At 48.1% G+C, this 21,512-nt stretch overlaps 10 protein-coding genes across 10 annotated transcripts; 5 read left to right on the top strand and 5 right to left on the bottom strand.

Annotated features, from left to right (window-relative positions):
• Positions 1 to 199: 199 nt before the first annotated feature.
• BGW36DRAFT_397596 (putative DNA-directed RNA polymerase III subunit Rpc34) lies at positions 200 to 1,313 on the bottom strand (the record flags this gene model as incomplete). The annotated part of the gene is made up of 2 exons (XM_046218318.1): positions 200 to 1,010; positions 1,069 to 1,313. The coding sequence occupies 2 exons, from the start codon at positions 1,311 to 1,313 to the stop codon at positions 200 to 202; spliced, it is 1,056 nt and encodes a 351-aa protein (XP_046070874.1).
• A 447-nt stretch (positions 1,314 to 1,760) lies between these two features.
• On the top strand, positions 1,761 to 3,749 carry BGW36DRAFT_427968 (putative heat shock protein; the record flags this gene model as incomplete). The annotated part of the gene is made up of 5 exons (XM_046220481.1): positions 1,761 to 1,825; positions 1,887 to 2,080; positions 2,135 to 2,870; positions 2,926 to 3,520; positions 3,597 to 3,749. 5 exons carry the CDS (start codon positions 1,761 to 1,763, stop codon positions 3,747 to 3,749), a joined length of 1,743 nt encoding a protein of 580 aa, XP_046070873.1.
• A 2,073-nt stretch (positions 3,750 to 5,822) lies between these two features.
• Positions 5,823 to 6,738, top strand: BGW36DRAFT_178428 (uncharacterized protein). The gene has a single exon (XM_046209702.1). It carries the CDS (start codon positions 6,111 to 6,113, stop codon positions 6,588 to 6,590), a length of 480 nt encoding a protein of 159 aa, XP_046070872.1. The 5' UTR covers positions 5,823 to 6,110; the 3' UTR covers positions 6,591 to 6,738.
• A 1,390-nt stretch (positions 6,739 to 8,128) lies between these two features.
• On the top strand, positions 8,129 to 12,033 carry BGW36DRAFT_359800 (meiotic cell cortex C-terminal pleckstrin homology-domain-containing protein; the record flags this gene model as incomplete). Its single annotated transcript, XM_046214115.1, has 2 exons — positions 8,129 to 11,108; positions 11,165 to 12,033. 2 exons carry the CDS (start codon positions 8,129 to 8,131, stop codon positions 12,031 to 12,033), a joined length of 3,849 nt encoding a protein of 1,282 aa, XP_046070871.1.
• Positions 12,034 to 12,678: 645 nt separating this feature from the next.
• Positions 12,679 to 13,485, top strand: BGW36DRAFT_297981 (acyl-CoA N-acyltransferase; the record flags this gene model as incomplete). The annotated part of the gene is made up of 2 exons (XM_046211398.1): positions 12,679 to 13,120; positions 13,220 to 13,485. The coding sequence occupies 2 exons, from the start codon at positions 12,679 to 12,681 to the stop codon at positions 13,483 to 13,485; spliced, it is 708 nt and encodes a 235-aa protein (XP_046070870.1).
• A 68-nt stretch (positions 13,486 to 13,553) lies between these two features.
• Positions 13,554 to 15,083, bottom strand: BGW36DRAFT_379904 (putative high affinity zinc ion transporter). The gene is made up of 2 exons (XM_046216269.1): positions 13,891 to 15,083; positions 13,554 to 13,864 (listed from the first exon to the last, which is right to left on the bottom strand). The coding sequence occupies exons 1-2, from the start codon at positions 14,731 to 14,733 to the stop codon at positions 13,664 to 13,666; spliced, it is 1,044 nt and encodes a 347-aa protein (XP_046070869.1). The 5' UTR covers positions 14,734 to 15,083; the 3' UTR covers positions 13,554 to 13,663.
• A 7-nt stretch (positions 15,084 to 15,090) lies between these two features.
• On the top strand, positions 15,091 to 15,682 carry BGW36DRAFT_178409 (uncharacterized protein). Its single transcript, XM_046209701.1, has one exon. The coding sequence runs from the start codon at positions 15,183 to 15,185 to the stop codon at positions 15,561 to 15,563; it is 381 nt and encodes a 126-aa protein (XP_046070868.1). The 5' UTR covers positions 15,091 to 15,182; the 3' UTR covers positions 15,564 to 15,682.
• A 29-nt stretch (positions 15,683 to 15,711) lies between these two features.
• On the bottom strand, positions 15,712 to 16,037 carry BGW36DRAFT_427964 (cytochrome b5-like heme binding domain-containing protein; the record flags this gene model as incomplete). The annotated part of the gene is made up of 2 exons (XM_046220480.1): positions 15,712 to 15,789; positions 15,861 to 16,037. 2 exons carry the CDS (start codon positions 16,035 to 16,037, stop codon positions 15,712 to 15,714), a joined length of 255 nt encoding a protein of 84 aa, XP_046070867.1.
• Positions 16,038 to 16,323: 286 nt separating this feature from the next.
• BGW36DRAFT_297184 (pre-mRNA-splicing factor ATP-dependent RNA helicase-like protein cdc28) lies at positions 16,324 to 19,704 on the bottom strand (the record flags this gene model as incomplete). Its single annotated transcript, XM_046211336.1, has 1 exon — positions 16,324 to 19,704. One exon carries the CDS (start codon positions 19,702 to 19,704, stop codon positions 16,324 to 16,326), a length of 3,381 nt encoding a protein of 1,126 aa, XP_046070866.1.
• A 669-nt stretch (positions 19,705 to 20,373) lies between these two features.
• On the bottom strand, positions 20,374 to 21,301 carry BGW36DRAFT_379901 (uncharacterized protein). The gene has a single exon (XM_046216268.1). The coding sequence runs from the start codon at positions 21,092 to 21,094 to the stop codon at positions 20,393 to 20,395; it is 702 nt and encodes a 233-aa protein (XP_046070865.1). The 5' UTR covers positions 21,095 to 21,301; the 3' UTR covers positions 20,374 to 20,392.
• Between the last annotated feature and the right edge of the window lie 211 nt (positions 21,302 to 21,512).

Raw genomic sequence — 21,512 nt, 5'->3', positions numbered from 1 at the left:
ATGTCTGGTTTCAAAAAATACCTGAAGATATAAATACAAATTTATCAAGTATTCGAGCGTATCTAGAAACCCCCCTTAAAATGCACCCTTTTTTCATTGGAAAGAAACTCCGTCGCTATGTGAGGCTAAAGACCACTTTTGCCATAAACAAGAAGAAAATGGCGCTGTTCTGAACAGCATTTAAAACGGTATTCCAAATTTAGAATGTGAACGCTTTCTTAAACCATTCGTCGAAATACTCGCAATTTTCGGGACTCACACTGCCGCCAGGCTGGCACAGTCTAAAAACTGGGCATTGCCCACAGGGTGCCTCAGTCATACCATTGTTCCCTAACCAGGCCTTCTGCTGTGTCTCCAGTGGACGGTCTGTTTTGGATGCCATTGAACGTGCCTCTGCAACAGCATCTGGGCGCCTCATAGATTTGTAATTTTGATAATCATTCAGGGCAATCAGCCTGCCATCAAAGCACATCATACGCAGAAGCTGCTCAATACTGCCTTCGTCTAGTCTGACTGGCGTAATGCCAGTTTTATTCACTTCAGCTGTAATATCCTGGGCCTTTGGATAGTATTGATAATCAGCTGGATAAGGAAAATACGTTTTTTCAATCTCCGTTTTGGTATTTTCGCCGTGGTTGAGCTTTTGTCGCTTGCTGTTATTTCTGGGAGATGGAACCTCGTACCAACTCCTCTTACTGACCCAGTCTTCGATGTATTCCGATAGAACGCCAATGAACTCTGCGTCCAGAACTCCATCGGTGAACCAAGCTCCTCCAGTGACATCCTCGGCCGGTTTGAGGCCAGCAAGCATGTACACCTTTTTGCCCGGTTGTTTGACATTGTGGATCGACTTGATGAAATTTTTTCCCTCCAAAGCTTTGAGAGCCTTGTCTAAACTTGACTTGTGCAGGTCTGTCCGTTTCCCTAGAGCTCGAATCCAGATACCGTTCCGTCCTGTTGAGTGGATGGCATTGTACACCAGTCTTTCGTTGTCGTTAAGACTTTGTATTCTACAGATAACATATGGTTAGACTTTGCTCTCGTTTATTGATAGTATCGCCAACCTACTTTTCAGCATCTTCGCGAGCAATGACCTTCCAGGCCAGGCGATTATCACCATCTTGGTAAACTCGAAAAAGGTTTTGGTCAACCAAGTGCTGGGTGCATTGCAAGAGAATTTCCAAGCTCTTGTTTGGAACTAGGCCTAGGCCTAAGATATCCCGCTGGTATAGCAGCTGGCTGGCCGAGAATTGGTCACGACACTTGGCATAGATTTGCGAGGCTATGTCCTCGACGTTCCCTGCGGCAGCCATGGTGAAGGCGAAAGCGAGATGTTTGTGAGTGGGAAGTTAGTCTTCTCGATCATCCGAGGGCTCTGCAGCGTTTCATGGTAAATTCGCAGAAGGGTGGAGCATCATCCAAAGGTGTCAAGATCCTGCAGCGAGACAAAGACGAAGCACACTGGGATAATTATTTTCTGGTCGAATATTTCTTTTCTTGTTGGAGTCATTCAGCGGAAGCGCGTGCTAAATTCATATTAGCGCGGACAGTGGTGTGGCTGCCTGAGGGCTGAGGCAAACTTCGGTCCCCCGCCCAAGCTGCGGCGGATCTTGTAAAGCTCGAAATTTCCAGAAGCTCCAGCCTCCATCGTCAACGATCTTAAGTGCCGTAGCTTTCCCGGCGCAGCACCACCTTCCCAGTGCATCCCACACAACCCCATCTACAGCATTCTGCCAACACTATCAAGCACTACCTAAAAAATGGCCGACGCTCTGAAGGCCGAGGGCAATAAAGCCTTCTCTGCAAAAGACTATGCTACCGCTATGTAAGTATTTGGATTCCCAGTCCGCAATATACTACCACTTAGGTGCTAACAGACTGTGAAGCAATAAATTTACAGAGGCTATCGCCATCGAGCCGCATAATCATGTTCTGTATTCGAACCGTTCCGCAGTGCACGCCGCCCTCGACGACTATCAGAAGGCCCTCGACGATGCTAACAAAGCTACCGAAATCAAGCCCGACTGGGCAAAGGGCTGGAGCCGAAAGGGAGCCGCTGCTCGTGGCCTAGGCGATTTACGTAAGCTAATTTGTGAATAGTGGTATATTGTGTATGGCTAATATCTACATCTAGTGGCCGCGCATGATGCCTATGAAGAAGCATTGAAATTGGAGCCCAGCAACGATCAGTTTAAGTCTAGCTTCAATGCTGTTAAGCGTGCTATTGATGCCGAGGCCAAAGCCGATGGCTTCCAAGGAGACCCGACTGCTGGACTGGGAGGTATTTTCAACGACCCACAACTCATTCAGAAACTAGCCAGCAACCCCAAGACCTCTTCTTTGCTCGCAGACCACGATTTCATGTCGAAATTGCAACGATTGAAAGAGAACCCAAATAGTATTGGAGAAGAGCTGAGAGATCCTCGATTTCTTCAAGTAATGAGCGTACTTCTCGGCATCGACATGCAATTCGGTGCACCCGGCGCAGCCGGTGGACCTTCAGGAGCCACCGAGGTCGAAGAAGATGTGCCGATGCCTGATGTTCGTCCAAAGCCTGCAGAGACCAAAAAAGAACCGGAACCCGAGCCAGAGCCCGAGCCAGAAGATGAGGAAGCCATTGCTAAGAAAAAGGCCCAGGAAGCTGGTGATGCTGAAAAGAAGATCGGCAACGACTTTTATAAGAAGAAGCAATTTGCAGAGGCTATTGAGCACTATCAAAAAGCATGGGAGCTTAATAAGGATATTACATACCTCAACAACATCGGTGCCGCCAAATTCGAAAGCGGTGATTATAAGGGAACCATCGAGACTTGTGAAGAAGCTGTTCAAGAAGGCCGTGAACTCCGAGCCGATTTCAAGACCATCGCCAAGTGAGTTGCAGGACTTCTCACCTACTTTTGTAGTATTTTACTGACTTGCCATAAGGTCATTTGCCCGCATCGGATCAGCGTATGAGAAGTTGGGTGATTTCTCTCAAGCAATCGAATATTACAACCGGTCTCTTACCGAACACCGTACTGCGGACGTTCTAACTAAGCTTCGTGCTGCTGAGAAGGCCAAATTGAGCACGGAGAAGAACGCCTATGTGAACCCCGAAGAAGCTGAAAAGGCTCGTGAATTGGGCCAGAAGAAGTTCCAGGAGGCTGACTGGCCAGCTGCTGTTGATGCGTTCACCGAAATGACAAAACGAGCACCCGAAGATCCTCGTGGGTTTTCTAATCGTGCTGCTGCGCTGATCAAGCTCATGGCATTCCCCCAGGCTGTGCAAGACTGTGACGAAGCCACGAAACGCGACCCCAGTTTCATTCGGGCTTACATTCGCAAAGCCCAGGCTCTCCTTGCCATGAAGGAGTACAACAAAGCCCTTGATGCTCTCACAGGAGCATCCGAGCACGACACCACCGGCAAGAACGCGAGGGAAATTGAGCAACAGCAGCAGAAGGTCCTGGAAGCCCAATTCAGTGCTCGCGCTGGTGAGACTGAGGCTGAAACAGCGGAACGAATCCAAAATGACCCCGAGGTAAGCCGTGATGTTTGCCGTGACGATTTTGATGGAGCTATTATGCAATTGAGACTAATGAATTATTCTGGTGTAGATCATGTCTATCCTCCAAGATCCCGTTATGCAGAGCATCCTTCAACAAGCCAAGGGAGACCCGGCCGCTTTACAAGAGCACATGAAGAACGCCCAAGTGCGCAGCCAGATTCAAAAGCTTGTAGCAGCTGGTGTCATTCGCATGGGACGGTAGATGGGTAGTGAAGTGACGAAGCAATGGCATTAATTAAGGCTAACAAAATCTTTTCTAATGACGACTCTATGATCGAATATGGAACAGCTTGTATCATTCTAGTAAAAATTGATCCCTGTTTGTCATCGGTTGTGAAATAATAATTTCTTGAGTAATATGATATTCGATTTGACACGGAATCCAACTATCGAGCTTTTGCAGATACCGATTAAGTCGGTGATGAACGGCCATTTATGTTGGCATGCATCAATAGTAACAAGTTGAATATTTAGAAAAGTAGCAAAGAAACCTCATCAGTTGCCTGCATGCAATAGTGTTTTTCAACTTGCTCTCTTGGACCAAATCGACCACCTTGCTTAACCCAATAGAAGTTACTTACGAACTGATACCGACTTACGACTATCGCCTGCTTTATGGTAACGATGAACCAAGGTACGCTGTGGACCAGCTCGGCAGAAGCCGCCCTGTACCACAAATAGCGAAAAAACCAATTTTTGAATTTCTGAAAGAAACAAAAAGAAAAGAAAAGAGTCGTATTTTTGTTATTAGCATTCCTGCTCGTAGGATCATTTTAGCTCACGTACTTTCGCCGCCAACGTGTGTGTTTTTGTCTGCGCTAGATCCAACCAGCATACGCCGTTCATTGGATGGGCAAGGCTAAAAATTCTTCTTTTGTGTTGAATTGAGTTGAATGCAACATCAAAACACGTAGGCGCACATCCTTGCTTTGCGCAAAAATGTGACTTGTGATTGAAGTGTCAGCAAGGCCGGCCATGTCAAACTATATTGATAGGCCTCTTTTTGGGTGTATAACAATTGGTATAAAATATCTGTTGCCAGCGAAGACAACGTAGTAGTAATACTTGTGAAACTGCTTCGACTCGTATCACACTCCAGTCTTGGCGGTCGTACGAGATGTGTCAAATTGTCAATCGATCAATCGATGTTTGATAAGTGTGCGCGGTCTATATGAAGCCTGGCATATATTAACAGGGGATGCAAGGCATCCGTTGATGCATATTATTTGTTCAACATTGGCTGCGTCGGATCGAATCATGCAGCGTCTCGATCGAGCATGTGCTTAGACCTCGCTAGATAATAATGCTGATATAGCCAAATCCCGGAAGTTTCGGGATCAAGGTATCAATTATTATTTATTCTTCTGTAGTACGTGTTGCCTATCAAAGGCTGCTGAACAGCCGTTCGGTAGTGCAAGTTTAGCCTTCTGTCAGTCTGACTGTGTGCGTACTAGTTTGCTGAAGAAGGAAATGACTGTCATAATACTGTTTTTGTTATGACTTGTTTAGTTATTATTGACCGTTGAATGCAATAGCGAGCGTATTAATAGAGATAGCCCACATTAATATTATCAACGACATGAATTATATTGCTATCCAGTTCTACATGTCTAACTCTACAATTTAGGGGTCCTTAGTGTCCAATCAGCAATATGGCTGATCCAAAGCCGAGTGTTTCAAGAATTGTTTCCTATCAATTCTGGCACTGGCTGCCATGGCTGGTGATATGGCTGCGGCCGAGTCAGGGGTAACTTTTGCCGGTCGAGACCTAAAGGCAACTAAATGGAACGTGCGTTCTGGCACACTGACATAATAGCAAGCTGGTATGATCACGATAATATGCCGTGGCTCCTGGCCTTTGATATAGCATTCGGCTTATCTTGGGCATAAATTGCAACGGCCAACGTGATCGGTAGCCGGGATCGTGCATGCGAGGCGAATCATGCCCTTTACACACGAAGAGACAATTCCATTCACAGACATGCATACGGGGCAGTTAACTGTCGCCACTGGGGAGACAGGCTAGACGCTCAGACTAGCCAGATTGGCAAGATTCTGAAACAGAACACTGCACCGGGCCAGCACGACGACAAGTCCCGACAATTCGATCTTGATTCTTGATCAACCAGGAGGCGCGACCGCCGGGATGGCTCGTGGGCTGTTCCTAGTGTGCCGCGCTGCCTTGTCCGGCCCTTGCATGGTTGGGCACGTCCCCGGCTCTCCACAGAGGCCACTCGGGAGAAAGGATAATGGTATTATTGTATGATTATTGTTAATTATTGCTCCCGTTAGCTAGGTTGTTGGCGAATAGCGAGCTACCTCAGCCTACTTGCGGAGTACGTAGCACAGCCGCTCGTATGAACCACTTAGAAGTTAGGTGCCGGTGCACTCGGTACGATAATCATCTTAAATATGTCAGCGACAGTGCACCTGTTGGCTGAAGCCCTTGATTCGGAAGTGATGCCGGGCTACAGCCCCCTTTTCTTCTTTTCTCTAGACGCGGTCAGAGCGGTAGACTAAGAGAGTCAATCACCTGTCAGGCAGCCGTCTAGACGGCAATCAAATGACAGATCATAAAAGATCACGATGGATGCAACAGTTGTTCAATTATTGGAGAAACAGGTATGATAATGAGTTGGAATCCAGTCCGCATCAAGTAAAAGAAGGAGCAGAAGAAGAAGAAGATGATGAGCGCTGCCAAGCCTGGAGAGCGGAAGGAGGAAGGAGTGGGGGACCGTCATGCTCCTGCTCCGGCGATCCCCAGCCTGCGCTTGCTCTTTCTTGTTCGCGGCTCACGTTCTCGTCCATCCTCCCACTACTCCTACGAGCCTGCGCCGTGGTAGTACGGATCGATATCCATACGAGATGTCCTGCTAGAGTCCTAGAATCCTACATCTCCTCCTTATCCTCTCAGGGCCGTCGGGGATCGGATCACCCCCGTCACCTTCAGCCGTGCCTAGCCCAGCCGCCAAATTTCCCCTCCCAACGAACAAATAAGACGCCTGTTATTATTACGGGCCTTGGCCCTAGTGTGGCCCGTTGATAACTTGTGATACCGAGCCCGTACAGCGATCCCTTTGTTCAATGCTGCTTATTTCGACTATTATTGCATGGGAGCATTGAGCCTTTACGGGACAGTGGCACACTCTCATGCAGGGCCAATGGGCTGGCCATGGCCAGACACCCTTGCGGATGACATCTCAGTCTTCCTGCAGCCCAGTAAATATCCAGCATGCTGTGAAGCACAGCGCCACAGTGAACTGACCGTGCTAGTGGCAGGCCTAAGGGGCCGCGCTCCAACTCTTCGACTACCTCTGCCAATCAATCCGCACTCGTACAATGTCACCGGCGATGCCTAATTTGACCAGCTCTCCTTTTATTTGGTCCCCCTCGCTCTGCCTACTCTCAGAAGGGCCAAAAAGTAACCCAATCTGCAGACGAGCAAAAGCGTTTGAAGAAAAAAGAAGAAAAAAAAAAAACTGCCGAATGATAGAGAGGATTGAACGAGAAAAAAATAAGTGAACCTGCTTGGTGGGTACCTCTCTACTACGTCTCTAGTTCTAGTTTCTACCGTCCTGACCCCTTAGTCTTTTAGTACCACCTATCGGCACGAACCTATCTGCCAATGTGGTGCTAGACTGATTTACTTTAGATTGTTATTATCCACTTGGGCTCGGAAAGCTCCAATTCAAGCAACACACAGGCTCTCATACGCCATACGGGCTCCATTGACAATCCGAACTCTTGACCCACTGTATCACCGATTCCTGCGTCCGCTAATACGTACTCGAAAGCTTGGATGACTGCGTCTAGTTCTGTTTTTTGCTCCTTAGCGCTTTTAGCTCAGTCTTTTTAAGATGCGTGGGGTGGAGCTTTACTATCGTGGAGCCCATTTCCACTCCCCCGGCACCGCAATATTAATGCGTGCTAACGTCGCGTCTTCTCTCTTTCAGGGAAAAGGGCCAAGTTCGACTTTGTTGGCCCGAGCATAGGTCGATCGTTTCTCTTCTTTCGCGAGTACCGCGTACTCTGTAAATTGCCTCTGGACTAAATTCACCACGAACTTCTGCTCCGTACATCACGGTCATCACCTAAGCGCCGCCTTATGACTCAGACGTATTACAAGTGGAACACATCTTGAGCTTCGGGGCTGGTATCACAGAAGCTCTGGTCGATTAGGTAAGATTACTGAGAGAAAATTGCACAGTAACCTTTGAGAATTGCGCCTATACACCGGAATCATCCCGAAGATGGCAAACTTTAGAGCAATAAGACACCTGTTAGAAAGTGCCACTGGGCTAATATCTATATTCTATTCAGTCATTCACTATAGAACTCGAATTTCGCTGGCCGGATTTTGACTTTTTCTTCTCTCGATTCGAGATTTCTTTCGCTTCCCAAGTCACCAGCCTGGACTGTTCGCTGGAACTTGCTGCAAGGCCTTCCCTGTATGATCTCCGAATTCAGGCCGGCCCTGCGATTCGTGACCCGAAGCCACACCTGCAACCTCCTTGAAACCGGTCTTAGATATGCTGCTATTATAATCACTGGAGGGAAGTAAACGTTGAAAGCTCCTGTTCGATGGATACAGAAGCGTTTCCGGTGCCTTCTCCGGCGCCCTTTAGGACGCCTTCGAGAAGCGTTTCCCGTCATCGAAGGAATTCTTCTCTAGGTCTTTCGTCCTCACCACCATCGCTACCCTTACCGCATCTCCCTCTCAATAATGATGGCAATGAAAGTGGCCTGGATGCTGCCAACGATGACACTATCTCGCCTCTTGATCCCCGTCGATTCACTCCGACACTCCATGCGAATTTGGTCTCTGAAATTCTTTCCTTAAGGAGAGAGCTTGAATGCAAAGGCAAAGACATCGATAAGTTGGAGGCAAGTCTGGATGATGCTCGGACCGAAAATGAATCCATCAGCCAGAGTCTCGCGTCTCATGTCAGAGACAATCGGTCGCTGAAGAAACAAATGAAGCTTCTGGAGGGTGGCACTCTCTCTGCAATGGGCGATATTGCTAAGGAACGCGATGAGGCTATGGAAAACACTAGCGAGATGCGAAAAAGGCTAGAACAAGCTCAAAAGAAAATCAAAAGCCAAGAAGATGATGTAGACCGAACTCAAATGCTTTGGGATCGCGATCGGCAGACATGGGATAACGAGAGGAGGACTTGGGAGCGAAGAGTGCATGTGGCTGAAAACAGGTTAAAAGTAATTCTGAACGAGGTCGCTGCCGCGCAGGCGGCCGACGAATCCCGCAAGGAGGGCGAGAGCGAGAATGACACGGGAAATAACATGGATAATTCAAGTGTTCGATCAGCCAGCGCCTTCGGAAAGCGGCGAACCAGCACGACTAGTGTTGGCAGTGAATATGATGCTGAGCCAATCAGCAGCGGCCGGTTTTCTTCTATGAGTTTTGCCAATGGGCATGGCTTAAAGGGCACTGGTCTTAATCTAGCTGATGAGTTGGCTTTTGATGAGGAAGCGGAAGAAGAGTACATGGATAATGAGTTATTTGACGAGCGACCTACTTCTGTTGCGTCTCAAGTTTCGTACACGATGGCTACAAAAGCACGCAAAATTCTTGGTTTATCGATGAATGGTAATGCTGACCATCTGCTTGCCTATACCCAAGAAGCACATCAATTATCAGAATCGGGGGTTGATCATACTGAACTCACGCCAAAATTCGAGTATCGAGATGTGGGAGTCCAATATACGCCTCCGCCTTCGCCTCCTTTACACCCAGGCGGCCCTGGTGCTGACCTCGAAAATATCGAGGAAATCTCATTACCCACGCCGCCTGCATTGCCTCAAATGAAGGACTCAGCTATAGAAACAGTTTCGGTGGAGATGGCATCTGCTTCTTGTCAGACTGTCGATCTACCCAGTCCCCCTCGAAGCCCGAAATCGGATGTGGAGGAAGTACCTGAGCCTGTACAAGCTGCGATGGTTTCCACGTCCACTCAGACAGAGACAACTGCAGAGGAAAAGGAAATAACCATCCAAGTAACAAGTGAACCAAACCTCTCCAGTCCTTCGACTCCTGCTGTGCCCATGATAGCTATCATCCCACCTGGATCGGAACCTACCTCACCAAGGAATAGTGTTGTTTTGCCCCCACACACGAAGAGCATCTCATGTCAAACAGATAATGATCTGGCTCAAAACGTGAGATCTGCCTCCATGCAAACGGAAGAAATTAGGGTTGATCAGCGTTTGCTCAAGCTTCCTGCTAGCCTCCTTCCGTCGGCAATTATTGATCAACCTGCGAATAGAGTCGAGAGTGATGACAATTCCATGCCTTTCATTGTCCCCCCTCCTCGCTCTCCTTATCGAAAGCCAGCGAAGGCGCCAGCAACAGAGTCGGTGGACAAAAATAATAAGGGCAAGCAGCAAGATCTCGTCCAGGCATATCCAGGGAACAACGACAATGGGCCTCTCGCAGAAGACGACGTTTCTTATATACGGCGACCGTTCCGATCAAGTAGCTTGTTTGCAGGATTCGAAAATATGAGCGATGACGAGAAAACAGAGCCTTTACCTGAATTGCCTGATGTTTTCAGCGACGATGAATTATATAGCCGTCCCACGGCTGCGTACACTTTACGGTCCGGCAGGATGGTCAGCCGTCATCGCTTAGAGAGCGAACCTCTTGAGGAGCAGGATGAGATTGACGTTGATATCGATCTGCCTTCTACTTTACAGAAGAACAATAACTCTCTTAAGAAATCTAAATTCGTCCCTAAACCGGCATCTGGATCAAAACAACCTGACATTCGACGAACAACGCTGATATCTAATGGCGCTGTTGCACATCAGAGAACTCGACCACGAAGCCCAAGCGAGCCCAGCATAGACAGTGTTTCTACTGGTGCCGCTAGGCCTCCTCCATTCCCTGTCCCTGTGCGACTCAGTTCAAGAAACGTGGCAACTAGCTCTAATGATGGCGGTCAGAGCCCGACCCCTTACGGCAATGGAAGCTATGCATCTGGGCGAAAGGCGAGACGTATCACAAGACAACCCACACTACGCAAGGTCCGATCTGCCACGGCTGTTCAGAAAGCTCAAGACCGAGCTCGAAGTCGTTCGCCCCCTTCAATATCTACGCCGGCAATGTCAAGTTCTTCATATGCCCCAGATAGCCCTCAGTTGCCCCCTCCGCTACCAATTGATGAAATGCCTCTGCCTAGGGCTAAGCGGGCCCCAAGAAGAATTCCATCCAACCGGCCCCCTTCATCATCGTATTCGCACACAATTGAGGAACCTACATCGGATTATCTACAGCCAACAAGCGTTGTCGATGCCATCGCACAAACTATGGTAGGCGAATGGATGTTCAAGTATGTTCGCCGACGAAAGTCTTTTGGCATGTCAGATACCAAGGAGACATGGGAGCTTGGCAAGAACTCGACCGATGAAGTCTCAGCCAACATTACGAGTACTGGGGTCCGTCATAAACGGTGGGTATGGCTGGCCCCATATGAGCGGGCTGTGATGTGGAGTAGCAAGCAACCAACAAGTGGTCCTGCTCTTCTGGGCAAAAGCGGGCGCAAGCGTGAGTACTCCTTAAGGTATAATTATGTTTTATTTTGATGTTAACCTATGAAATAGTCACCATCCAGTCTGTTTTAGATGTCAAGGATGATACGCCGCTTCCCAAGGGATCAACCACTCAGGGCCAATTTAACAGGTCGATCCTTATTCTTACACCTCAACGCGCTCTAAAATTCACTGCCTTGACTCTAGAACGCCACTATGTATGGCTGACAGCGCTATCCTTTTTAAGCCACTCTCCTATGGGTGTTAACGATCTGGCTGCATTACCCCCTGTTCCCCAGGAAGAATACACGGCACGGCCTCCAACAGCCAGCTTGCGTCGTAACCATATACGCGACTCTATCAGAGTAGCCAAAGGCAAACCTCGACCCCAACCAAGCAAGAAATCATTCACCGGGAATGTAATGCCAATGCCCGAATATCCTAGCGGCGGATTCGATCTAGATCCTATAATGGATGCAGCCGACCCTCCATCTATACCTCGATACGCAGGCCATACTCGCAAACGTAGCAACACTGCACCCAGAGCTCCTCCCAGCGCATTTCGCAGCTTTTCCAGTCACGCCACCTTGCCATCCAATTATAGTGCAACAACGGCCAACTCATCTGATATCTACGCACCGTCATCGTTTGGCGGCCCAGGGTTGATGAGTGCTCAAAGTAGCATCAGCCGACGGACTTCAGAAGCAAGCGGACCTTCTAGCATCGCGCCCAGTAATCTTTTTGATGCTGTCGGCACAATACGCATGGAAGCTTTCATTGACCGAGTGGATGGTCCCCGAATCCGCAACCAGCGCAATCGAGCCCCTCGCAAACGCGAGCCACCCAGTCAGTTGGGGCCAGGACACGATCTTGACTTTACACGATCTGAGGATGGCGGTGATATCTACTATCGGAACGATGACCTATTCCGTGGGTTCTAAAGCAGCCACGGTGTTCCTATTTATCCCATTCTATTTTGTATCATAGTTTGTGCCAGGTGGCCACAGCAGCGTTTGAACACGAAAAGCAGTGTCCTTCCTTTTACCCTCGTCTTCATTCCCTTTTTCTGTCCTTAGCAAGTCTCTAGATAGCGGCTTCGTCATAGCTGGCATACAGGTGCGAGGAGTACTGAACAGTGCTGGCTTCTTTTTCTTTGCTTTCCTTCTTTTCTGTCAGTCTTTATGATACCATTCAAATTTGCCGGCACGGGTCTAGAATCTTTGGCGTGGCTTTGTATGTCTATGTATTCACGTTACTAGAGCTAGTGTGTATGAACTATGAGGAGACTGCTTGCATTAGTAATCGAAGCTTGCGTAAACCGCGGGTGCCTTGCAAACGCCTGAGGCAGTGTTCTATGCCAGAGCATCATTAGCGGCTGCTCCCCGCCTTCCGATTAGGAAGGTGCTTGATTGGGCCAGCCACTAATCCGACCTCAGCTTCTGATTCGTAGGTGGCGTTTAACTGTGAATCCCTTCACGCATATAAAACTACACCTCTAAAACCCTCAAGAAACAAGTAGAAAACATCACTTGATGCATGTGAGGTTAATTTCTCACTCCAGAAGAGAAAGACAACTCACACCCAAAATGCCATCTAAAAACATCACAATATCAGTCCTCCCCGCCACGGAGGAAGACTACCTCGCTCTCGCCCAGGTCGAATCCCAGGCCTTTAGCGATCCCGATGACACTTCTTCAGACGTACCATCCACAATAGGCGGAGTCATGTTCGGCCCTCCCAGTGCGGAAGGCCAAGCCGCCCGCGCCAAAGATCTGGCAAAGCTCGTGCGTACCGTGCCAGGAATGCGCCTGTTCAAGGCTGTTGCTCATGACCCCGACGCAGCCTGCGACAATTACACCAAGACGATAGGCATTGGTGGTTGGATATATTACACCGATCCACACCCTACTGAAGATCCCTGGGAAGACAAGCCGTGGGAGGGAGCCCGGGACCCGCGGGCTTGTAATGATTATTTCGGTGAATTTTCAAGGAGGAAAACGAGAATTATGGGTGGGAAGAGGTTTGCATGTAAGTTTCTTTTTTATGTTTCCTTTTTTTGGTCTGTTCGTCTACATATATTTGATAGCCACTAGCTATTCATTACTTCATCTCTAATAGCTTGCCTAGATTTGCAAGTCCTTGCCATACTCCCTGACTATCAGGGCCTTGGCGCCGGCAAAGCACTGCTTCGTCAGGGTCTAGAAGAGGCTGCAAAATTGGATTTACATGAAGCTTATCTTGAAGCGTCAATAGCGGGACGGCCATTGTACAGGAAGTTTGGATGGGAAGATGTCGATGTCCAGGTGGTAGATTTGAGCAAATACGGGGCAAAGGGAACAGTGACAAACTTTTGCATGTATAGAAAGCAGCAAGGTACTGAGATATATAATTAGTAATACGCAGAAGGAAGACGATGTTGATAAATCTAGTTATTTAGAATTTAAACTCGAGTTTTGGCTATTAAGAAATACTCTATCTATCAATCACCTACAATGATACCTAGGTTCGGAAATTTATCTATTACCAGAACTGCAAACATAGTTCACCGTTTTGCAGCCTCAGAGAAACTGATTACGCCCATTTTCCAAGGAGAGCCATGATACCGGTACCCAACAACGTGCAAATTATCATGAACCCCAGACGACGACGGTCGTTTGTCCGGCAAGGGTCGAACAAGAAGTCGCGTGCTAATAGCTCAACCAAACTCGTGTAGATCAAGATGCCAGCAGAGATAGAGTCGAAAACACCAGACACGATATTGGCCGTCATTGACTCCGGATTGTAGGTATTGTGCACACCCAGGCCGATGGCGATGGCGATAGGGTGGTCAGTCCATAAGCAAGGCACAGAAACCAGGGCAACCAGCTGTTGCGCTTGAAAGGGATCGCCGACATCCTAGCGCCAATACCCAGACCCTCAAAGCTCTGGTGGAAGACTAGCACAGGGTATAGGGTCTTGAACTCGTCGCCTGCAACACCGAGATTCAGCCCGATGATGACGGAGTGGAACATAACACCAAACTCGAGAATTAGGAAAGCCGCAATCTGCTGACGGAAGGATTTTTCGGCAGTGAGTGAGTCTTGATCACTCTCTTCAGCATAATTCAGTTTCCCTGAAAGCGACTGGGGCAGATCCTTCGTTGGTTGGTCGACAGGGTGGTCGTGCTCGCTAACAATCGTCGTCCGTTCATCGCCCCTGGTCACCCCATATTTAGATTCAACGTAGAGTTCCGCACCAAAATCCATGAGGAAAATGACGGTAATAGAAGCAAGGACAATTGCCGGCGGCCATGAGTATTGGGACCAGTTTCCGGTCATACCCACACAGGATGCTGGGCCGATCTCTTGGTATGCAGGGTCGAGCAAGTGAACAAACGCAGTGGCCAAGATGACACCAGTACCAAAATAGCGTGCAAAGAGGTATACATAGACAGGAACCTTCATACGAGGTACACGGCTCGCCACGACTGGGAAGAAGGTTGCCAGCGTAGAGCAGATCAGGATAACGAAAACCGAAGAGATGCGAGCTCCCATATGCCCGTTATACTCGTTGCCTCCGGCATTGATATAACAGATGATCTCTGCTGGGTCGGCAGTAGTGAGATTAACACTATTAGGGTCGAAGGTGTCGGAACTCGCCATAATGGATTCAGTGTCGACGAAGAAAGGTCGAGAAGGATGATCGGGTTCTGAGGCACACGTCTACTGATAAGTATGCGAAGAGAGAGGGACAAATCAAGAGAGGAAGAGCTTCCATCTAGGTAGCTGGCTATTTATGATTATTTCAGCCTACAAAGAAGAGCAAGAAAATTTTCACCTGTAACTGGTTGGCTGAGGACCTTGCGACCTGGCTGACCTATTCAACCATGTCCACTTTGCAACATCTTGCACCAACCACGACACTGATCCGTGGGGTACTCGGCTAAAACCAAGAGATATAGGGTAGTATACGCTTAGCCCAAGGTCTAAAGGGCCGGTGAGATCGAATAAAGGCAGAACCTTAGGGGTAGAGGCACGTTGATAGGTTTCAGCTACAAAACACCAGAGTCAGCATGACTAGCCGGAGTTAAACCAAGTTCGCGTGGCGTGGGATGCAACTAGACTTCATCCATCGAATGAGACGTCTGAATACGTTCTTAGGTTTGCTCACAAGGTGCTCTGGACGAGATTGCTTTACCCACGCTGGCTGGGGACCTTGGGGGAAAAGCACGACTCCGGCAAGCGAGGCCAGACGATTGGGGGATGAGACCATAGCCACGCAATTGGCATCTGTCAAAAGATTGCGATCATCTTTCTTACGGATCCGGGATCTTGTTTCCCATTCGACAAGGTCGCCTTGCCTGGAAGAGAGATCCGTGAGGTATGATTGCCCTGGAAAAGACATTGAATTCAGAGAATATGATAATAGCAGTGTATTTGTACAAAAAGAGAATAAATCTATACCCCATTTGTCATCTCCTGCAAATTTCTAGTCGGCAACTAGTCAAGTGGCATTGCTTGTCTAGTCGTTGAACGCGAGAGGGCGCGAGCGTGCTCTTTCGTAATTTGATAGCCCCATCGCCACCTGTTCCCTTGCTCACGGCCCACCACCAGGCGACAATAACTTGATAATAATATAAATTATAGCTTAGCAGCTTCCTTGACTTCGCCAATCTTCAATTTCGGCGAGTACTTGGCGAGCACAGACTTGTTGTGGTACTGAGCCAGTGTTAGACCTTCCACCCCAAGAAAGCTAGCAACACGATTGAAATAACAGGGAAAAGACGTACCTTCCAGAACTGCTTCGACGCATCCTTGCCGGCCACGCGCTTCAAGATCTTACTGCCGCCGGGGTGCTCGTCGACAAAGTTGGTCACGTCGTAGACGCCACTGTCGATGATGATGTAGAGGCCGTTGTCGGCAGAGTTGTGGCTGGCCACATCGGCGGGAGAGAATTGCTTAGACATGGCGACAGTATACACTCCTATATGGGTCGAGGATATAGATAGCGAGGAACGCGTGCAGGGTATTTTTATAGGTGATCATACAAAATGAAATCAGTCGATGGAAATGTCGGGGCACGCGGGGAGACGTTCTTAGCCCACAGCCGAACCTCGGTCCAGTCCACACCCGAGTAATCCCAATCAGGCGCACGCTGATTGGCTACAGCATACCTTGATAAGACTGCTCTACAATCTTCAATATCAATTGATACCTTCAAGAATATTGGTTTCATACAAATAATACATCTTGCTAAATCTTGCTTCTCTGCCCAGCGGCCCCTTCGCCCTTGGGAACCTTCCTGTCCAGACCCAATGTCTCTAGATCCTTCTTCTTATGATAATGCGGCGCCACTTCGACTAGCCACTCTGCTTGTAATGGCATATTGCTTCGCATGTACTCCTTACTCGTCAGAACTAGTTCAAAGTAGATGACCCACTTGGGATTGACTTCGAACAATGTGCTGGAAGGATGCAAATAGACCGTCTGGTTATTCTTGACCGTCCGGTAGCTGTCGCCACCGCGCTGAAGCCGCGCTGCATTCGGGAAGAAGCCAGCCGTGATGGCTTTCTGGATGGGAACAATGTTGTTCGCTCCAGAGGAGGTGACAGTGACCTCCACACGATCACAAAGCTTGGCGAGTTGATCTCGGACATCGCGGGCTCTCGTGAGACTTCGCTGCTGGAGAAAGTTTTCTCGCGCCCACACGTAGCTGAAATCAGAATCAACCCACTGATTCCAGATGTTTAGCAGGCTCAGATGGTCGCCTCCTTCCTTGATAGTGAATCGCGCTCGGGCACTGTCTGCATGGATCTTCTTGTCCTTGGGTCGATAAAACAGAGCACTGGCCTCACCAAGCATGGCGATGATGGAAAGGACCTCCTCCACGCAGCCGTATTTGTCTGCAGCCAGAATAGACTTGGAAAGCATTGGATCAGTGGGGAACTCCGCCATCTGTCTTCCAATCTTAGTGAGTTCGCCTCGGTCATTCAACGCACCTAGTGCGTACAGCTGTTCCAACGCCCGAATGATGGTTTCGGCCGGTGGAGGGTCCATAAAGTCGAAGTCGAGCAGCTGATCAATGCCCAGTGACTTCAACATGAGAATCACGCCGCTCAAATTTGTACGCTGTATTTCCGGAGTGGTGTTTTCCTCCAACTCATTGTGATAAGCCCATTTCGTATATAATCGGAAGCACTTTCCAGGACCAACACGTCCAGCACGTCCGGCTCGTTGTCCAGCAGAAGCTCGCGAGCAGGGAGTGACAACCAGGCTCTCCATCCCAGTCTGAGGGTTGAAAACATTTTCCTTGACAAACCCAGGGTCAATCACATACACAATACCGTCGATGGTTAAACTTGTTTCAGCAATGTTGGTAGCCAATACAACTTTTCTTGCCCCCGGCGGCGTGGGTTCGAAAATCTTCGTCTGCAACTCAGACGGCAAATTTGCATAAATCGGGGCAATAATCATTTCTGGGATTTTTCCACCCAGCTTCCGCGCCGTTTCCTGAAGACTTTGTTCCGCAGCTTCAATTTCCTCCTGGCCTGTCAAGAATACCAAGATATCACCAGATCCTTGGGTAATGTGAATCTGGAATACAGTCGTGATAGCTGCAGCTAGGTAGTTGGCCTCTGGCTGGGACGTGTAATGGATGTCAACTGGATATCGGCGACCAGGGATGTTAAAAATGGGAGCATTATCAAAGTATTTCTGAAATTTTTGAGCATCCATGGTTGCAGAAGAAATCAGAAGCTTCAAGTCCGGCCGTGCTTTGGCAATATCTTTTAGTAATCCACAAGCAATATCAGTAGGCACCGTTCGCTCGTGCGCCTCATCAATCATCAGCGCCGAGTAAGCACCCAAATCAGGCTCCGTTAGTAGCTCTCGCAAGAGCATACCATCCGTCATGTACTTGAGAACGGTTTTGTCGCTAGTATTATCTTCAAATCGAATTGCATAGCCAACTTCATTTCCTATTTTCACACCCATCTCCTCTGCTACTCGAGCGGCAACACTCATCGCAGCCACTCGTCGAGGTTGGGTACACCCGATTTTCATTCCATCCTTCGTATATCCTGCTTCATGTAGATATTGAGGGATCTGTGTTGTTTTGCCAGAACCAGTCTCTCCAACAATAATAAGCACTTGATGATCGTGCACCGCTTGAATAATTTCATCTCGAAATTGATATATAGGAAGGCTTTTTCGGGTTTCCTCTATCGAAGCAGCCTTCTTCTCTGCCGCATCTAACTGCTGTTGCAGCATGCGTTGTTCTTTGGTCATGAAGTTCCCATCCCCTTCCAACTTGGAGTCCATTATAAAGTTGATTTTCTGTGCATCATCAAAAACATAGTCATAATCACCTTCGTCCACGTACTCGGCCCTGGAAATTTGCGCTTTCGCTTTCGCTGTCTGCTCACGCTCCCACTCCTCTTGTTCCGTAACAAACCGTTCTTGACCTTGCTCGTCGCGGTCGACGTATCGCTTATAGAGAGCTTCTTCCTTCTTCTTTCGATCGATCTTCCCTTTTTCTGTAATATAATCCTCCGGCATCATATAGCCGTCGCGATGGTCGTCAATGCGCAGTCGTTCTTCTGCCAGTCGAAGTACTTCCCGATTTCTTGCAAATTCCTCCTTCTCCCGACGGCTGAGATTGGGGTTCTCACGGAGCTCAGCAGCTTCTTCAGCGACCTGTCGTCGTAAAAGTGCAAGCCGCTCTGTCTCTCGCTTTTTCAAATATTCTTGCCTGGATCGCATCCTCAAATCCGGCATGGCTGCACTCCTTGCTTGAGCATCATCAGCCAAGGCACGGCGGCTTTGGTCACCAGCACGTCGAGTACGATCCTCGACCACCTTTTTCGACTTTGAATCCTCCTTCTCGGCGAGACGTTTGGCAAACTCATCACGTTCTTTCAAGTCGCGCAAGCGCGCCTTTTCGGCCCTGGCGTCATCGTCTAGATCAGCAGATGCAGTTGAACGAGGCGATGCAGATCCTTCTGCCAATCGAGTGCGTCGCGATGGCGATTCTTCGAATTCATAACCCTCTGCTTCCTCGCCATCATATTCACCATCAGGTATGTTCTCGTCGCCCCAGCGATCATTGAAGTCGTCGGCATCTCGCTTGCGGAGTTTTCGCGAACGGCGATTTCGGTCGCGGCTATCGGGGTCTCGACTCCTGCTTCTCTTTCTACTGCGATCGTCCCTGTACGAGTTGTCATCGTCGTCCCAACGATTGCGGGAGGAGTTCTTGTGATCTTGGGATCTGTCTTTCCCTTTGCGCTTACGTCGGTCTTGTTCCACGTTCGTTGGCCCCAATGAGATATCTGGCTGGTGCCCATCGTCCATTTCTACCAGGTGGTATTTCTTTTTCGAAGACGAGTTTTTGTCTGACCGTTTAGAAGGTCCTGTAGGTTCTCGAGCATGCCCGCCGGAGCCCAGTCGCCCGTAAAGGTCTGCGCAAAACGAGTCGATCTCATTGTCACCTAGCTCGAGAAAGGTTCCTAGCTTGTCGCGTAATGAACTGGCTGATTTTGCATCGCCCGCAGTGGCGAGGACAAAATCCACGACCGTAGGCTCCGATGCGCCTGTTAGACGAAGAAGAGAATCGGAGACGAAAGTGCGAGTATCCATGGCTGCGGATATTTTTGGACTTTCGCTATCCTGGGTCTTGAGGGTTGTTCGAGGCTCGGCAACAGGTCTTGGTAAGGCTTAGCCCATAAGCCTAGTCCGTTTCGTCTTCTCGCGTATTTGCAAGCTACAAATCCATGGATCAATGGAGGATGTAGCTATGCGTCCTAAAGCGAGGTGGGCAAAGGTGAGGTTTCTTATCGATGAGCACGCGCCAAGACATACTGAGCTTCCCGCCTCGCCACTCCATATTGGCTCTAGCGTCTCTGAGAATACAGCCAATTTTTTTAAATATAAATTAATTCACATGATTAATTTAAAAATCAATTAAAATAGCGACATAGTTCTAAATCTTCTCTATTTGTTCCAAGCGGAGGAAAATGAAGAAGGAAAGGAAGAAAGTAAGTCGCTTTAATAATATGTTGGACTCCAGACTAACTTGTCATAGGCATTTTAATATTGGTTCGCGCAGGAGCGCTTTACTTTCAATACAGATGTAGAGAGACCTACCATGATTTTATGGTATAATTGACTGTAATTCTGATGTTTTCTAAGCAAGTTTTCACATGTATGGGCTGTACTGTCAGTGATAAATGATAGCCACTAGCACCTTAGCACTTTAAAGTCCAGTAGATTTTAATATGATAAGAGGAGCTATGTTTTTATATTTTCCCTTTACCTAATGATAGAACTACTTCTTGCTACTAACTTGACATTCCATTTGTCGTTTCTTCCGATTATCTTCCGATTTCTTGAACAGATAATGTGGTGTGTAAGTACCGATATGCTTGATACAGCACCCGCATTCTGAAGTACAATGACCATATAGCTTGACTTCCTTTTTCCTTAAAAGGAAACTAGAAGTAGTGGGAAATACCTTTAAAGGTTTTTCGCAACATCCACATTCTCGACTACAGCAGCCACCACTTCGAGCACAGGCGTCTTGGTGCTTGAGCCAGATGTATGGTTTGTCACGCCGAGGAATGAACGAATACTGGCATTTTCGAGCCATCATCACATCTCTATGATAGGTATGATTTTTTTTGGTTGAAAATAGCGTATAAATTGCTTGCTGATGAAATTGTTCCAGGCGTTGTACCTCAGCTAATTTCTCGTCGATATCGCAAAGTTCATAAAAATATCCAATTTTCCACTGCTCATCACATTCTTGGTATCCCGCAATCTGCGGCTTTTCTTTTTGCTCGATTGTTGATAGAATTTGCTTCTTCCGATCTGTAAGACGCTTCTCTCGCTGTAATATTGCAAACCCATTGCGCTCTTCCTGCTCATACTTTTCTTTCCATTCTTTGTAAGGACAGAAAATTTTGATACGTCCGCGCACAGACCTTGCTAAAGAGTAGAGTTTGCAGAAATCGAGTAATTGATCAATCATCTTGCTGTTTGCTCTTCTTCTCGTTTGGGTGAGAAGATTACATATAAGAGGCAAGTGTGCAAAGCACTGTTGTCTGGCGTGAGGTGCTTCATAAGGATATTTCAATTGAGTGACTAATACTAGGCAGCTACCCGAAGCACCAGTCCACTCGTAATTTTGAAGACATTACTACCGAATATCCAGAGAAGTTGAGACCTCAATTCGGCGTCATTGTTGCCTGTTAGAATTTGGTATGAATTACTCAACGGTCCACTAGGGTATACGTGACACGTGACACGTGACACCTGTCAGACTAAATATACGACTATAATACCACTAAAATCCTTACTATGTAAGGGTTGCGCCCTTTTTGGTATAGTGGTTTAAAGTTCGACAACACCCCGAAACGGATAACCTGCTTAGAGAGCTGGTAGTATCT

Source organism: Talaromyces proteolyticus (assembly GCF_021365285.1).
Source record: "Talaromyces proteolyticus strain PMI_201 chromosome Unknown BGW36scaffold_7, whole genome shotgun sequence".
NCBI lineage: Eukaryota > Fungi > Ascomycota > Eurotiomycetes > Eurotiales > Trichocomaceae > Talaromyces > Talaromyces proteolyticus.
The sequence above is the reverse complement of the archived record's forward strand: the minus strand, read 5'-3'. Positions and strand labels throughout refer to the sequence as shown.

Excerpts from the sequence above, each read along its gene's own strand:
- BGW36DRAFT_178428 (XM_046209702.1), top strand. The coding sequence starts at position 6,111 with ATGACAGATCATAAAAGATCACGATGGATGCAACAGTTGTTCAATTAT.
- BGW36DRAFT_379904 (XM_046216269.1), bottom strand. The coding sequence starts at position 14,733 with ATGGCGAGTTCCGACACCTTCGACCCTAATAGTGTTAATCTCACTACT. Across the intron at positions 13,865-13,890 it reads CGCCATCGCCATCGGCCTGG|TCAATGACGGCCAATATCGT; the intron begins GTGTGCACAATA and ends TACAATCCGGAG.
- BGW36DRAFT_178409 (XM_046209701.1), top strand. The coding sequence starts at position 15,183 with ATGCAACTAGACTTCATCCATCGAATGAGACGTCTGAATACGTTCTTA.
- BGW36DRAFT_379901 (XM_046216268.1), bottom strand. The coding sequence starts at position 21,094 with ATGATTGATCAATTACTCGATTTCTGCAAACTCTACTCTTTAGCAAGG.